General features: G+C 37.6%; 1 protein-coding gene across 7 annotated transcripts in view; it reads left to right on the top strand.

Moving 5' to 3' along the window:
• Positions 1–14,680, top strand: part of USP32 (ubiquitin specific peptidase 32) — a 221,374-nt gene that overhangs the window by 177,967 nt on the left and 28,727 nt on the right. For 4 of the 7 annotated variants that reach the window (XM_005583902.4, XM_074019071.1, XM_045375125.2 and 1 more), the window contains 10 exons: positions 132–291; positions 5,734–5,888; positions 6,857–6,938; positions 8,764–8,838; positions 9,350–9,488; positions 9,746–9,851; positions 11,618–11,791; positions 12,334–12,508; positions 12,949–13,100; positions 14,014–14,125. In XM_005583902.4, the coding sequence (XP_005583959.2) occupies positions 132–291; positions 5,734–5,888; positions 6,857–6,938; positions 8,764–8,838; positions 9,350–9,488; positions 9,746–9,851; positions 11,618–11,791; positions 12,334–12,508; positions 12,949–13,100; positions 14,014–14,125 (1,330 nt within the window). The remainder of the gene's footprint in view (positions 1–131; positions 292–5,733; positions 5,889–6,856; positions 6,939–8,763; positions 8,839–9,349; positions 9,489–9,745; positions 9,852–11,617; positions 11,792–12,333; positions 12,509–12,948; positions 13,101–14,013; positions 14,126–14,680) is intronic. The other 3 variants (XM_005583903.3, XM_074019070.1, XM_045375124.2) reach the window with 3 other exon arrangements.

Below are 14,680 nucleotides of genomic sequence, written 5' to 3'. Positions count from 1 at the left end.
TCAGTAATTACTGAAATGTAGCTAGTGAACTTGTTGGACATTTGGTTTAGAAATAAATCTCATAAGTTAGATTAAAATGGCAAGTTTTGTTTCTTTTTTTAGTGGTCTCTTTTTATCTTTTAAAACAATAGGTGATCAAGAACAGCAAGACAGACATCCCAGAGCTGGAATTATTTCCCCGCTATCTTCTCTTCCTGAGACAGCAGCCTGCCACTCGGACACAGCAGTCTAACATCTGGGTGAATATGGGTATGATGAGCCTGAGAATGTTTCCTCAGCATTTCCCGAGAGGTAACTTAAGAATGCAGCAAGAATACCATGCATTTCCTGAAAAAAAAAAAAAAGAAGAAAACTATGTTGCTCGAAGTCTGGTGCCACTGTATTGATACACATTCCCATCAGCTTTCCTACAGATTTCAGTAATTAATTTTTACGGGTCTTAGATCTACGGTCATGCGCAAGACTAGATGAGGGGTCGAAGCAAAAATCCCAACAGCAAACTGAGATAGGATGTTTCCTTTTCTACTTACAAAGAAAATAAATAGAAATATATTTTACGTGCTTTATTTCTTTGAGATAAGCCATTGTAAATTGTTACTAGACTAAGTAGTAGTCTACCAGTCATTGACTGGTCTTTTCAACTCCACTCAAATTTGTAAAATGTAATGCCTTTTATACTATCATTTTTGTTTTTTAAGGTTTTTGTTGTTGTTTGGTTTTTTGGCAAAACATGATACATTTCTCATGCTTGATCCTAAAGAGGGTTTATATAAGAGACAGACAGTACAGAGCAAAAGGGATATTTTTGAAAATTAAAGTGATATATTTGCTTTGAAAAAACATGAAGCCTATCAAAATGACATATAAATTAGTTCCCTTTTTAATGTATAACATGCAAAAAGTTGCCCTTTCATTTCTCTATAAGGTTAAACTTTATTGATGGGCAAGACTTTGCTCTGTGCTTTTGCTTTGCAAATATTTGAAATTATTCTTCAGCAGTAAAGAAATAATAAGCTGGGCTCAGTGGCTCATGCCTGTAATCCCACACTTTGGGAGGCCGAGGTGGGCACATTACTTGAGGTCAGGAGTTCAAGACCAGCCTGGCCAACATGAACCCTGTCTCTACTAAAAATACAAAAATTAGCTGGGTGTGGTGGTGCTGTAATTTCAGCTACTTGGGAGGCTGGGGCAAGAGAATCGCTTGAACCCAGGAGGTGGAGGTTACAGTGAGCCAAGATCACACCACTGCACTATAGCCTGGGTGACGGAGTGAGACTCTGTCTCAAATAATAATAATAAGGAGCAACCATTTACACAAATTATCAGACTATGTTAACAATACCAGCATGTTATTATAATTAAAATAACTTAGTATGCAAGAACTACCTCTAAACCCCAACCAAAATAAGTACTCTGTCTCCTTTGAAATTGAACAGGGTTAGTTTTGTATCTTCATTAAAGGTTATGTTAATATAATATATAAAGATTCTTTTTTTTTTGTTTTTGAGACGGAGTCTTGCTCTTTCGCCTAGGCTGGAGGGCAGTGGCACGATTTCAGCTCACTGCAAGCTCCGCCATTCTCTTGCCTCAGCCTCTTGAGTAGCTGGGACTACAGGCACCCGCCACCACGCCCGGCTAATTTTTTGTATTTTTAGTAGAGATGGGGTTTCGCTGTGTTAGCCAGGATGGTCTCAATCTCCTGAACTCATGATCCACCCGCCTCAGCCTGTTTGGTAAGAATTCTTTCTTTTTTTTTTTTTTTTTTTTTTTTTTTTTGAGACGGAGTCATGCTCTGTCGCCCAGGCTGGAGTGCAGTGGCCGGATCTCAGCTCACTGCAAGCTCCGCCTTCCCGGGTACACGCCATTCTCCTGCCTCAGCCTCCCAAGTAGCTGGGACTACAGGCGCCCGCCACTTCGCCCGGCTAGTTTTTTGTATTTTTTAGTAGAGACAGGGTTTCACCGTGTTAGCCAGGATGGTCTCAATCTCCTGACCTCATGATCCGCCTGTCTCGGCCTCCCAAAGTGCTGGGATTACAGGCTTGAGCCACCGCGCCCGGCCAAGAATTCTTTCAAAAATGTTTGGTAACAATTATAGCAAAGCATTGGCCTCTGCCTACCAAACTTTGTCTTTGGGGAAAACAGCAAAATCAAAGAACAGTGAGGCCGGGCATGGTGGCCGATGTCTGTAATCCCAACAGATTGGGAGGCTGGGGAGGAGGATCATTTGAAGCCAGGAGTTCGAGACCAGCCTGGGCAACATAGTAAGATCCTGTCTCTACAAAAAAATTTTTTAATTAGCTGAGCATAATGGTGTGCCCTGTAGTCTCAGCTACTCAAGAGGCTGAGGTGGGAAGATCTCTTAAGCCCAAGAGTTCAAGGCTGTGGTGAGCTATGATTATGCCACCATACTCCAGCCTGGGCAACAGAGCAAGAGCTTGTCTCTAAAAAAAATAAAGACAAAAAGAAGGAACCATATTTTTAAAAAGGAACAGTGAGATAGAACCTTTATGAAACATTCTTGATTTAATTTTCCGTTAGAAATATTAGCCTTGCTTCCATGGCACCCATTACAACTTTTTCAGTTCTCTTTGAAAGATAACATGAGGCCAAGTGCAGTGGCTCATGCCTGTAATCCCAGCACTTTGGGAGGCCGAGGCTGGTGAATCACCAGAGGTCAGGAGTTTGAGACCAACCTGGTCAACATGGCGAAACCCCATCTTTACCAAAAATACAAAAATTAGCCGGGTGTGGTGGGCAGGTGCCTGTAATCCCAGCTACTCGTGAGGGTGAGGCATGAGAACTTCTTGAACCCAGGAGGCAGAGGTTGCAGTGAGCCGAGATCGCACCACAGCACTCCAGCCTGGGCAACAGAGTGAGACTCTGTCTCAAACAAAAAAATAAAAGAAAGATAACATGAGAGGCAAGATGTGTTGCTGTGCTTTTAGTAGGTATTCTTTGTAACTCTTGTGCTGATCCTAGATTTTTGCTGCTTCTATAAATTCTGCTAGATTTGTTGGTGCTATTCAAAAGCACAACATTATGTATAATAAGTGGCTGCCTGCTTAATGAGCTATGCTATAAAAACTTTCTAAAACTCAAATTTTTGTATTGTGGCTTAGGACAATAGAGATTGACTTGAACAGTATAAACTATATGCTCTTGAATCCTAGAACTGCGTATTTCAGATGCTCCAAATTTGTTTTTAGTTTGAAATTTTATTCCTTGCTAATTAGTTGTGAAATCAATCATTAATCATTTTAAATTTTATAAAAATATGCTTTCTTGCTGTACTCTTATAACTAATCCTAAAATGTATAATTGGAGAAATTTGCTCTTTTGTTTTCTTTTAGAGATTATCCTTTGCTTGTTAATTGTAAAAGATTTGCTTGCTATGTGTTTAAAAACTGATCACGGATTTTGTTCTGCCGTAACATAATGTTCATCTTTCTCAAATACTCAATTTGTTACAGTTGTTTACTAGGCTCTTTTATTCCTTTTGAAGTGACAAGTATTCAAACCTTGTTACAGTTACAATGACTTAAATGTAGCCTTTTCTACAGACAAGGCCATAGAAGGCGTTGTTTTTAGATGACTTTTTAGCCTACCTTAGGTGAGGGAATTCCTTTTCTGAGGTTCTAAAAATGTAGATGATGCCCACATTTTTCTCAGCTTTATTTAGTGAGGAAGACTCACTAAAAACATGTTTCAGGAAGAAAAAAAATCTAACTCATGGTTGAATGGGTGGAAAATTATTTGGAATGTACATTATATTGATAAGTTTATATTTTTAAGTTGGGTTGCTTGATAAAATACAGCCTCGGCAGAGATGACTGTTTTAAGCCACAGCTTTTGTCTAGATTTTTGGCTAAATAGTTAACCAGGGTTTGATGAGCTTTTTTTTTTTTTTTGCCGCCTCTCTTTGATTTCCGTAATCTCTTGTCATTTCATACCTCTCCTCTTTTGAAGTATGTAGTGAGACCTGATATATTCTTTCTTCACTCTTTATTCTTTTCCCCTGTATTACCACTCTTCTTATTTCTACCTTTAGCCCTTCAGGAATTCAAGGTCATGTCTGTCATCATCTTACTGGGTGGACAGGCTAATATGATTTTTTTTTCCTTATAGGGCATTTACTTATTTGGCCATGGAAAACTTCTTGGCTGCATTTTGAAACTCTGTTTTGGCCAAGTGTGGTAGCTCACACACTTGTAATATCAGTTTGTAATCCCAGCACTTTGGGAGGCCAAGGTGGGATGATTCCCTGAGCCCTGGAGTTCAAGACCAGCCTGGGTAGGAAGCTAAGGTGCGAGGATCACTTGAATGAGGGAGGTTGAGGCTGCACAGAGCCATGATTGCTGCACTGCACTACAGCCTGAGCAACAGAATGAGACCTTATCTCAAATAATGATAATAATGATAATAATAATAATAATAATAATAAACTCTTTTTGGCTGTGTAGAGTCTATACCTATTTAGAATTTTAAGTTGAATTCTTTTTTTTTTAAATTGATATGTAATAGATATACCTATGTTTTCTTTTTTTTTTTTTTTTTTTTTTTTTTTTTTTTTTTGAGACGGAGTCTCACGCTGTTGCCCAGGCTGGAGTGCAGTGGCGCGATCTCGGCTCACTGCAAGCTCCGCCTCCCGGGTTCCCGCCATTCTCCTGCCTCAGCCTCCTGAGTAGCTGGGACTACAGACGCCCGCCACCGCGCCCGGCTAATTTTTTGTATTTTTTAGTAGAGACGGGGTTTCACTGTGGTCTCGATCTTCTGACCTTGTGATCCGCCCGCCTCGGCCTCCCAAAGTGCTGGGATTACAGGCTTGAGCCACCGCGCCCAGCCTTATACCTATGTTTTCTGGTGCAGGTGTACCACTGTGCCAGATAATTGAGCTACTTAATGACTGAGAGTGATGGGATTAGTGATTCAAAGAAAGTTTAGGAAAGTGGACCAGGTGAATCCAATTATCTATCTGTGAGATTCAAATCCCATCCCATTTTCTCTCTTCCACTGAGGTTTTTCTTTTTTTTAACTCTGTCTTAATTTTTTTTTCCACTGAGTTTTATTTCATTTTGCTATTGACTGTGACTCAGCTGAGTGCAGCCAGATATCAATGCCAATTGTTTTCTGGCATGTTCCTACTCTTCTTGGTATCCAAATACTGCCAGTTATTTAGACCTTGGGCCTTGGGCCTTTGCTCATCTTTTCAAAGTTGAGACTTTGGACTTTAAAACACCTGGAAGGCTGGGCTTGGTGGCTTACGTCTGTAATCCCAGAACTTTGGGAAGCCAAGGCAGGTGGATCACTTGAGCCCAGGAGTTAGAGACCAGCCAGGGCAACATGGCCAAGACCCTGTCTCTACCCAAAAATATACAAAAATTAGCCAGATGTGGTGGCATATGCCTGTAGTACCAGCTACTCAGGAGGCTGAGGTGGGAGGATTGCTTGAGCCCTGGAGGTGGAGGCTACGGTGAGCCAAAATCACAGCACCGCACTCTAGCCTGGGCAGCATAACAAAACTCCATCTATTAAAAACAAACAAACAAACAAAAAGAACTTGGGTCTTCTGTCTGCATTTTAAAGCTTTTTGGTACTCTTCATTTATAAAATTATTACACCTGTAGTTCTCATTTCTCATCATTATTTCCTAAAATAGTATGGTCCCCATTGGTGAGAGGGGTGCTTCTTTTTTCACATCTGCCTTTTTTCTTACTGTGATTACTGTAACCATAGGAAATGTACCTTCTCCGAATGCACCTTTAAAGCGGGTATTAGCCTATACAGGCTGTTTTAGTCGAATGCAGACCATCAAGGAAATTCACGAATATCTGTCTCAAAGGCTGCGCATTAAAGAGGAAGATATGCGCCTGTGGCTATACAACAGTGAGGTAAGAGGCATCTCAGAGTCATGGAGAGCCTGATTGTTGGTATTTTTAAAATTTTAAATAGTAAAAGAAATTTGCTAATCTTATTTGTATTGTTCCAATTTTAGTACACATGTTGCCAAAGAGCACAAGGATGATCAAATGTTAAATCATGTTTCATGAGTATGGGGATTTTGCCTATAGTAATTATGCTAAAAGCCATGTCTAGGATATCAGTGAAAAGTTCATCTTTTAAGATACTATCTGTGTACTTGTAATATTTGTCTCTAAGATCCATAATAGCAATTGATCAGCATGGACAGTACCATCTTACAAAGATTATTGCTACATATAAAGATTACATGTTTTACATGTTACAAATATTGTATGTTATATTATAAACTAATGGTGTGGCTCAACGCCTGTAATGCCAGCACTTTGGGAGGCCAAGATGGGTGGATCAACAGAGGTCAGGAGTTTGAGACCAGCCTGGCCAACAAGGTGGTGAAACCCTGTCTCTACTAAAAATACAAAAATTAGCTGGACTTGATGGCGTGCGCCTGTAGTCTCAGCTACTCAGAAGGCTGAATCAGGAGAATTGTTTGAACTCAGAGGTGGAGGTTGCAGTGAGCCTAGATAGCACCACTACACTCCAGCCTGGGCAACAGAGCCACACTCTATCTCAAAAAAAACAAAAACAAAAGCAAACAAACAAAAAAAAACTTATTCATGTAACCAGCCACCACCTGTTCCCCAAAAACCTATTGAAATTTTTAAAAAGAGAAAGATAATGCTTATGAAGTATACATTGTCTTTCTCTCATATTGCCACTCAAATTATAAATATTTATGAACAACTATAGTAGGCCAGATATTTGTGATATAAGTTATGTAACTACAAATAATTTTTTTTAATTGTTACTCATTTTTATCTCTGTATTTGTTTCTAGTTTACTAACCAAATAACAAAAACATTTCCTCCTCCTTACACAGAACTACCTTACTCTTCTGGATGATGAGGATCATAGATTGGAATATTTGAAAATCCAGGATGAACAACACCTGGTAATTGAAGGTACAAGATGGAAGCATGCATCTATATTAAATTTTCAAGGGGAAGAATTTAAAGAGTTACTAATAACCCATTTTATAATTTTCCCCAAGACAACTATTATTTGATCATTATGTTTTTATGGTAAAGAAACCCTTTGGAAAAAAAAGAAAAAGAAAACCTTTTGAACTCTTATGTAATCCTACCATACGATTTAGATTGCTTTAAAGGAAAAATATCCTGTTTTTAGTCATTGACTGACAAAGGATGGGAATGGTAGATTTAAAAAAGTGAATTCAGAGGCCGGGCGCGGTGGTTCACGCCTGTAATCCCAGCACTTTGGGAGGCCGAGATAGGCAGATCACGAGGTCAGGAGATCGAGACCATCCTGGCTAACACGGTGAAACCCCATCTCTACTAAAAATACAAAAAATTAGTTGGGTGTGGTGGTGGGCGCCTGTAATCCCAGCTACTCGGGAGACTGAGGCAAGAGAATGGCGTGAACTCGGGAGGCGGAGCTTGAAGTGAGCCGTCATGGCCCCATTGCACTCCAGCTTGAGGGACAGAGCGAGACTCCGTCTCAAAAAAAAAAAAAAACAGTGAATTCAGTTTACAAATTTATAGTTCCTTAAAATTTTCAAGTTGCTGCTTTGAGTTTGAGTAAAGAGAACAACTTTCTTGCATAGTTAGTAGCACAGGCTTTCATTAGTCATCAACACTGGCTACTCACTGACAGAGCTACTTGTATATTCATAGATTTACACACTGGCATGCACATGTTATTAAAAACTTTTTAAGTGTATCTTTTCCCATCCAGTTTTGTGGCAACATTGTTAGTTGCCTTTGTATTAAAATGAATAGGCTGGGCGCAGTGGCTCATGCCTTTAATCCCAGCACTTTGGGAGGCTGAGGCGGGTGGATCACTTGAGGCCAGGAGTTCGAGACCAGCCTGGCCAACATGGTGAAACCTGTCTCTACTAAAAATACAAAAATTAGCTGGGTGTGGTGGCACGCGCCTGTAGTCCCAGCTACTCAGGAAGCTGAGGCACTGAGAATCAGTCAAGTCCAGGAGGCAGAGGTTGCAGTGATTCAAGATCATGTCACTGCACTCCAGCCTAGGGGACAAAACCAGACTGTCTCAAAAAAAAAAAAACAAAAACAAAAAACGGGAAAAAATTACCCTGACAGCTGTTACAATTTAAGAAAGAATTATAATATTCCTAATGTTTTAAGTATAAGAAATTCTATTGTTTCCGAACTTTAATTACTTCTGTAGATGGTTGAGTATAATTTTACTTCAAGTTGGTAATTGAGGGAAAGGATTATTTAAACCAAGTGACTTTAAAGTTCTCAATATGAAGAATAGGAATGGTTTTAGAGCCAATTACAGGCATGTGCTGCATAAAGATGTTTCAGTCAACAAAAGACCTGTGTACAGCGGTGGTCCCATAAGATTATAATACGATATTTTTACTTGTACCTTTTGTATGTTCTAACACGTTAGATACACGAATACTTACCATTATGTTACAGTTGCCTACAGTGTTCAATACAGTAACATGCTGTACAAGTTTGTAACCAAGGAGAAACAGCCTATACCGTACATAGCTTAGGTTTGTGTAAGTACACTCCGTGTTGTTCACACAAAGACATAATCACCTAGTGATGCATTTCTCAGGATGTAACTCCATTGTTAAGCAACGCATGTACTAAAATTAACTAGATTTTAAAACTTCTGATTTAGGAATAAGATGTCTTTAAAAAAAAAAAAAAAAAAAAAAGCAGAAGCAATCGAGTGGGTGTAAATTAGATAGATAAGAAATTAACACATTCCTATCTGTCCTTCCAGTTCGCAACAAAGATATGAGTTGGCCTGAGGAGATGTCTTTTATAGCAAATAGTAGTAAAATAGATAGACACAAGGGTAAGTCTCCAGTATTATTTTTTAAAGAGATTATTTTAAATGTATTCTTTTTTTTTTCTTCTCTCAACTATTAAAGTGCTAATAACTTTTGGTTTTCTAGTTCAAAAGTAATTAGGCCCCTGCTTCTTTTTCTTTTTTCCTGAAGCAGCATTTGATGTTGGCAAACCCACCATCAAATTATTTTCCAGATTTCTAACTCTGCAATTAAATAATTTACATGTTTTAAAAGACATACTAGATAGAAGAAGAATTGTTTGAATTCTTTTGAAAAATCATAGCAATTAAAAAGAATAATTGCTGCTTCTGGGTTACAAATGAGCATGGATCATCACTGTTACCAGACACTCCATGAAAAGCCTTCTCTAGCATTTCAAAGACCTGCTAGAGAATTATTAGCACCATTTAGCTGATTATGAGAGTTATAAAAAATCTTTTCATTGAATGTAATTAACTGTTTGTGCTATGGCATATTACTACAGCTAAGCTTTGGTTCTCATATTGTTTGTTCCAGTTCCCACAGAAAAGGGAGCCACAGGTCTAAGCAACCTGGGAAACACATGCTTCATGAACTCAAGCATCCAGTGTGTTAGTAACACACAGCCACTGACACAGTATTTTATCTCAGGGAGACATCTTTATGAACTCAACAGGTAATCTTTCTTGAGTCACTGGCCTCTTAACTTGTGACTTTGATATAAACCCAATATCACCTAAATTTCCTCTTTTTTTACCCTGCGGGAGAAAGACTTTATCTTATTTGCCCTATTTAATATGAAATAGGCCAAGGAATACATCTCTTGTTTCAAAAAGAAAAGATATTTTGATGTGAGATGCTAGGCATTTTTGTGCCCACATGATTGTGATTTATGAGAATCTTTGGCAACAAATTTTCCTCTCAAACTTCTAGGACAAATCCCATTGGTATGAAGGGGCATATGGCTAAATGCTATGGTGATTTAGTACAGGAACTTTGGAGTGGAACTCAGAAGAATGTTGCCCCATTAAAGCTTCGGGTAAGCAGGTTAAAATAATATAAAAGTATGTAATTCCTAAATAGTTGTTTAATCATTTTTCTCTACTTGTTTTTTGTGTTTAGCCTTTTAGCTTAATAAATGTTTTTGGATCCTTCACTTGGTATAAACAAGATGCCAAATTCTTTTGCTTGTTTAAATATATGCAAAATACTACTGTATATGTAGTGGGTAGGAAAAAGACCAAAGGTGCACTGTAAATTTGGGATATCATTCATTTTACTAATTTGTCAAACATCTTATATGAAGAGTAAACCTTTTTTGGTAATACTTCACTATTAGCGATATTCTAACTGCAAGGTGGACCTCAGAGTCTTATTAATTACATCCAATCCAATACATTTTCAACATAACTAAGATAATTCTGTCTTTAGAATATAAAGAAGTAGGCTGGGCGCAGGGGCTCACGCCTGTAGTCTCAGCATTTTGGGAGGCCAAGGCAGGTGGATCACTTGAGGTCAGGAGTTCAAGACCAGCCTGGGCAACATGGCAAAACCCCGTCTCTACTAAAAAAAAATTAGCCGGGCATGGTGGCGCATGCCTGTAATCCCAGCTACTTGGGAGGCTGAGGCACAAGAAATGTTTGAACCTGGGAGGAGGAGTTTGCAGTGAGCCAAGATTGCACCACTGCACTCCAGTCTGGGCAACAGAGTAAGACTCTGTCTCCAAAAAGAAAAAAAAAACGTGGCAGGATGAATGAATGAAACTAATGAATTTAAGTTTTATATTAATATCAGATGTAGTAGATTTTAGTGAAGTTAGGATCATTCATTATTTTTATTTAAATACAAAGCAAAAGCTTTTTATATTACAAATTAATAACTATAATAGCTACACATTTAACTACTTACCTCTTGCCAGGCACTATTCTAATTAATGTATATGCATTAACTCATTTAATCCTCTAAGTAGTTCTATAATATAATGCAGTTAATAAAAGTTAGAATGCAACAAGACCAGAAAATGTGATTGTTGAAGACATTACATTATATAAAATACTATATACACATATTTTTATACATATATTATGTATTATTATATACACATTATGCATGCATTGTGTATATATTATGTACCTATAAAGTATACTTTTTTTTTTTTTTTTGAGACGGAGTCTTGCTCTTTTGCCCAGGCTGGAGTGCAGTGGCCGGATCTCAGCTCACTGCAAGCTCCGCCTCCCGGGTTTATGCCATTCTCCTGCCTCAGCCTCCCGAGTAGCTGGGACTACAGGCGCCCACCACCTTGCCCTGCTAGTTTTTTGTATTTTTTAGTAGAGACGGGGTTTCACCATGTTAGCCAGGATGGTCTCGATCTCCTGACCTCGTGATCCACCCGTCTCGGCCTCCCAAAGTGCTGGGATTATAGGCTTGAGCCACCGTGCCCGGCCAAAATATACATATTTTATATGCTTATAAAAATGTGTAAAACATTATAGAACAGGATTATCTTTCAATGCGAGCAAATGCTGTTTTAATATTTCTGTCTTAAATAACATCTATGTGCCTGAAGAACAGTTGATACTGAACTAAGGACACAGTATTGGCCAAAATACTTCTTTTTTTTTTTTGTCATTTGACATTAAGATTCAAAAGATTTCATGATTATCCAAAATATATTTGTTGAAATGGAGGCAGACTAAGTACTATACTATTTATTTTCTTACAATGGCTCTGATTGGATTATAGGACATACTCATTCCAAATTTTATGGGTAGGAAATAATGACCGTGACTCCTCTTATATTTATAGTGGACCATAGCAAAATATGCTCCCAGGTTTAATGGGTTTCAGCAACAAGACTCCCAAGAACTTCTGGCTTTTCTCTTGGATGGTCTTCATGAAGATCTCAACCGAGTCCATGAAAAGCCATATGTGGAACTGAAGGACAGTGATGGCCGACCAGACTGGGAAGTAGCTGCAGAGGTTTGTCAGTTTTGAGTTTCTAATGTAAGCAATAGACAAAATGTTCTGGCCACAAATACATGTAGCACAATTTAAATGCAAACTAAACTATTCTGAGATCAGAATTTTACTGCGAAAATGAAGGAATTTCTATCTGTATGCTTAATGCTTATGCAGTGTTGCCAAAACAAAAACACCTTTAATGAAAATAGAAAACTGTTGCTATTTCACATTGTAAACTTTATAGTACTGGATGTAGGAATAAGTATCCAGTGGAATTTAAAGAGTCCCCATAATTGCTAAAGTAATGCATACAGTGACCTATAGGCATGCTTTATACTTGTTAATGGACAAATAACTTTAATATTTACCATTGTTACTGTGATAAGAACAAATGAAAAATAGGATATTCCATCTCAATTTAATATTTTGTGGTAAATGAAGAGTAAGGATTATATTCTTTACATTTAAATCCAATATATTTAACCAGTTTCTTTGAATTTATATAGAAATGCCTCTCTTTTGGATTTTTGAGAGAAAATTCTCATCTTTTTTATTGCTAGGCCTGGGACAACCATCTAAGAAGAAATAGATCAATTGTTGTGGATTTGTTCCATGGGCAGCTAAGATCTCAAGTCAAATGCAAGACATGTGGGCATATAAGTGTCCGATTTGACCCTTTCAATTTTTTGTCTTTGCCACTACCAATGGACAGTTATATGCACTTAGAAATAACAGGTAGGTCGCAAAGTTCTGAAAAATTACTTGACTCCATTAAATTTGCTTTATTTAAATAGCCTGAATTTGTAAGCATAGTTGTTTGTTTACAAATAAAGACTGGTAGGCAGCATATTATAATCGAGCAACCTAATTTTAGGCATGACTTGAGGTTTGAAAGATTTAGATTGTGGCATGTTTTTTTGGTTTCAAATATGCCAGCAACTCTCTTTAAAACCCGCAAAGCCACTCAAGCTTTTATGTCAGATGAACACGAGAAAAATACTGATTTCACTCAATATTATCCTGAAGTACCATCTGTTTTCATGTTTACACATGAAATAAAAATTCTAGGCTGAAATATTTGCTTATATTTACAGGTCATATATATCTATACACAGTATGTAAGACTTTCGATGAAACCTGCATTTTACTGATAAAAGATCTTTTCTCTTTACTAGTGATTAAGTTAGATGGTACTACCCCTGTGCGGTATGGACTAAGGCTGAATATGGATGAAAAGTACACAGGTTTAAAAAAACAGCTGAGCGATCTCTGTGGACTTAATTCAGAGCAAATCCTTCTAGCAGAAGTACATGGTTCCAACATAAAGGTAATGTTAACTAAGAAACTTTTGATTCTATCCTTCAAAGATGACAGTTTTCTCAATTATTGTGATCACTTGTTATGTTATGTGACCAAGAGAGATACTAAAACATGACAAAAACTGAACAACAACAACAAAATGCCAAGTTTTCCAACCCAGAAACTTAAAAGAGTTTTCTACCAGAATAAAGGAATAATACTGGTGGTGGTATTTTTGAATAAGGGAAATATGTAAGGCTGCCTATATGGAGTGATCTAGCTGTGTCACTATAGTATGGGTTTCCTCCAAAGACTGCTGCTGTTACCAAAGACTGCTACTATTACACTTGACAGCTCTTCTGTATTACCACTGTTACTAGAATTCTTCCTAGGTTAAAGTATTTTATGTATTTATGAATATGTGTTTTTAGTATTTATGAATATATATACTTGGTCTTTTAACACACTAAGAAATTAGAAGAGTAAAGACAAATTAACACCAATCATGTCTTTCTACATACCAGCTGGGGAAATAAATAATCTAATAAATATATTGCCTACTCTAAGCTCCTGCAACTGGTATTATTTATATTCATCTTTGGGATTTCTGAACACACGCCCACCTCATTGACATTTTCTTAATATGAAATGTAAAAATGGGGTCTCTGAGAGTTGGAATTTAGATCCCTGAAACGAAGACAAAACTGAAGAAGTCAGTCATATACAACACACTTCTTCCTGTGGAAAGAGATACTAGTTCGACAGTTGAGCTTAGTTTTCAGTTATTTTTATCAAGCATTCATCCTTTATGTAGTTGAAATCATCTTGTTGGTTTTACGGATGAAAGCACCTAAGACATTCTTTTGAAATACATTAGAGAGATAACTTTTCCATTTTATCTGAAACATCTCCCCCTTCTCATCTTGCTGCTGCTTCTGTAGAACTTTCCTCAGGACAACCAAAAAGTACGACTCTCAGTGAGTGGATTTTTGTGTGCATTTGAAATTCCTGTCCCTGCATCTCCAATTTCAGCTTCTAGTCCAACACAGACAGGTAAGATAGAACTAGAACTCCTTCTCATGATTGCACCTTTAAATGTTTGTCTAAGAGTTGTCATCTTTTTTATATTTCTTCATGCTGAAGATACTATAGCAGAATAATTTTGGAACCCAAGGGAAACCTTACTGATTATTCCATATTTTTTAGATGAGAAACCTAAAATTTAGGGAACCCAAGTGACTTCAGTTAGATAGGTAGTTATTATTAGCTAATATACCCTTGGAATTCAGATCTATTTGATCTAATACTAACATGGCAACAGCTAGTATGAGAGGAACATACTACCAGAAAATATAAATAATAGATATAGCTAGAAAGAAATCCAATATTATATGTAATTTAATGTGGTCACTCACTGAGTCCTTTTAGCCACTGGTATGCTTTGTCTATTCTTTATATTACTTACAATTAGGCTAATTCCCCAAGTATAAAGGGCTTTATGAGGCTCCCCTCATTGACGTGTAGTAGGTAGATAGTCCCGACGGTGAGTTGATGGATGATTTAATTTTAGTTTTAATTTAGAGCATCACTGTCCAATATAATTCTGCA

Source organism: Macaca fascicularis, chromosome 16, assembly GCF_037993035.2.
Source record: "Macaca fascicularis isolate 582-1 chromosome 16, T2T-MFA8v1.1".
In the NCBI taxonomy this organism is placed as follows: Eukaryota; Metazoa; Chordata; class Mammalia; order Primates; family Cercopithecidae; genus Macaca; species Macaca fascicularis.
This window is presented reverse-complemented; position numbering and strand designations above follow the sequence as displayed.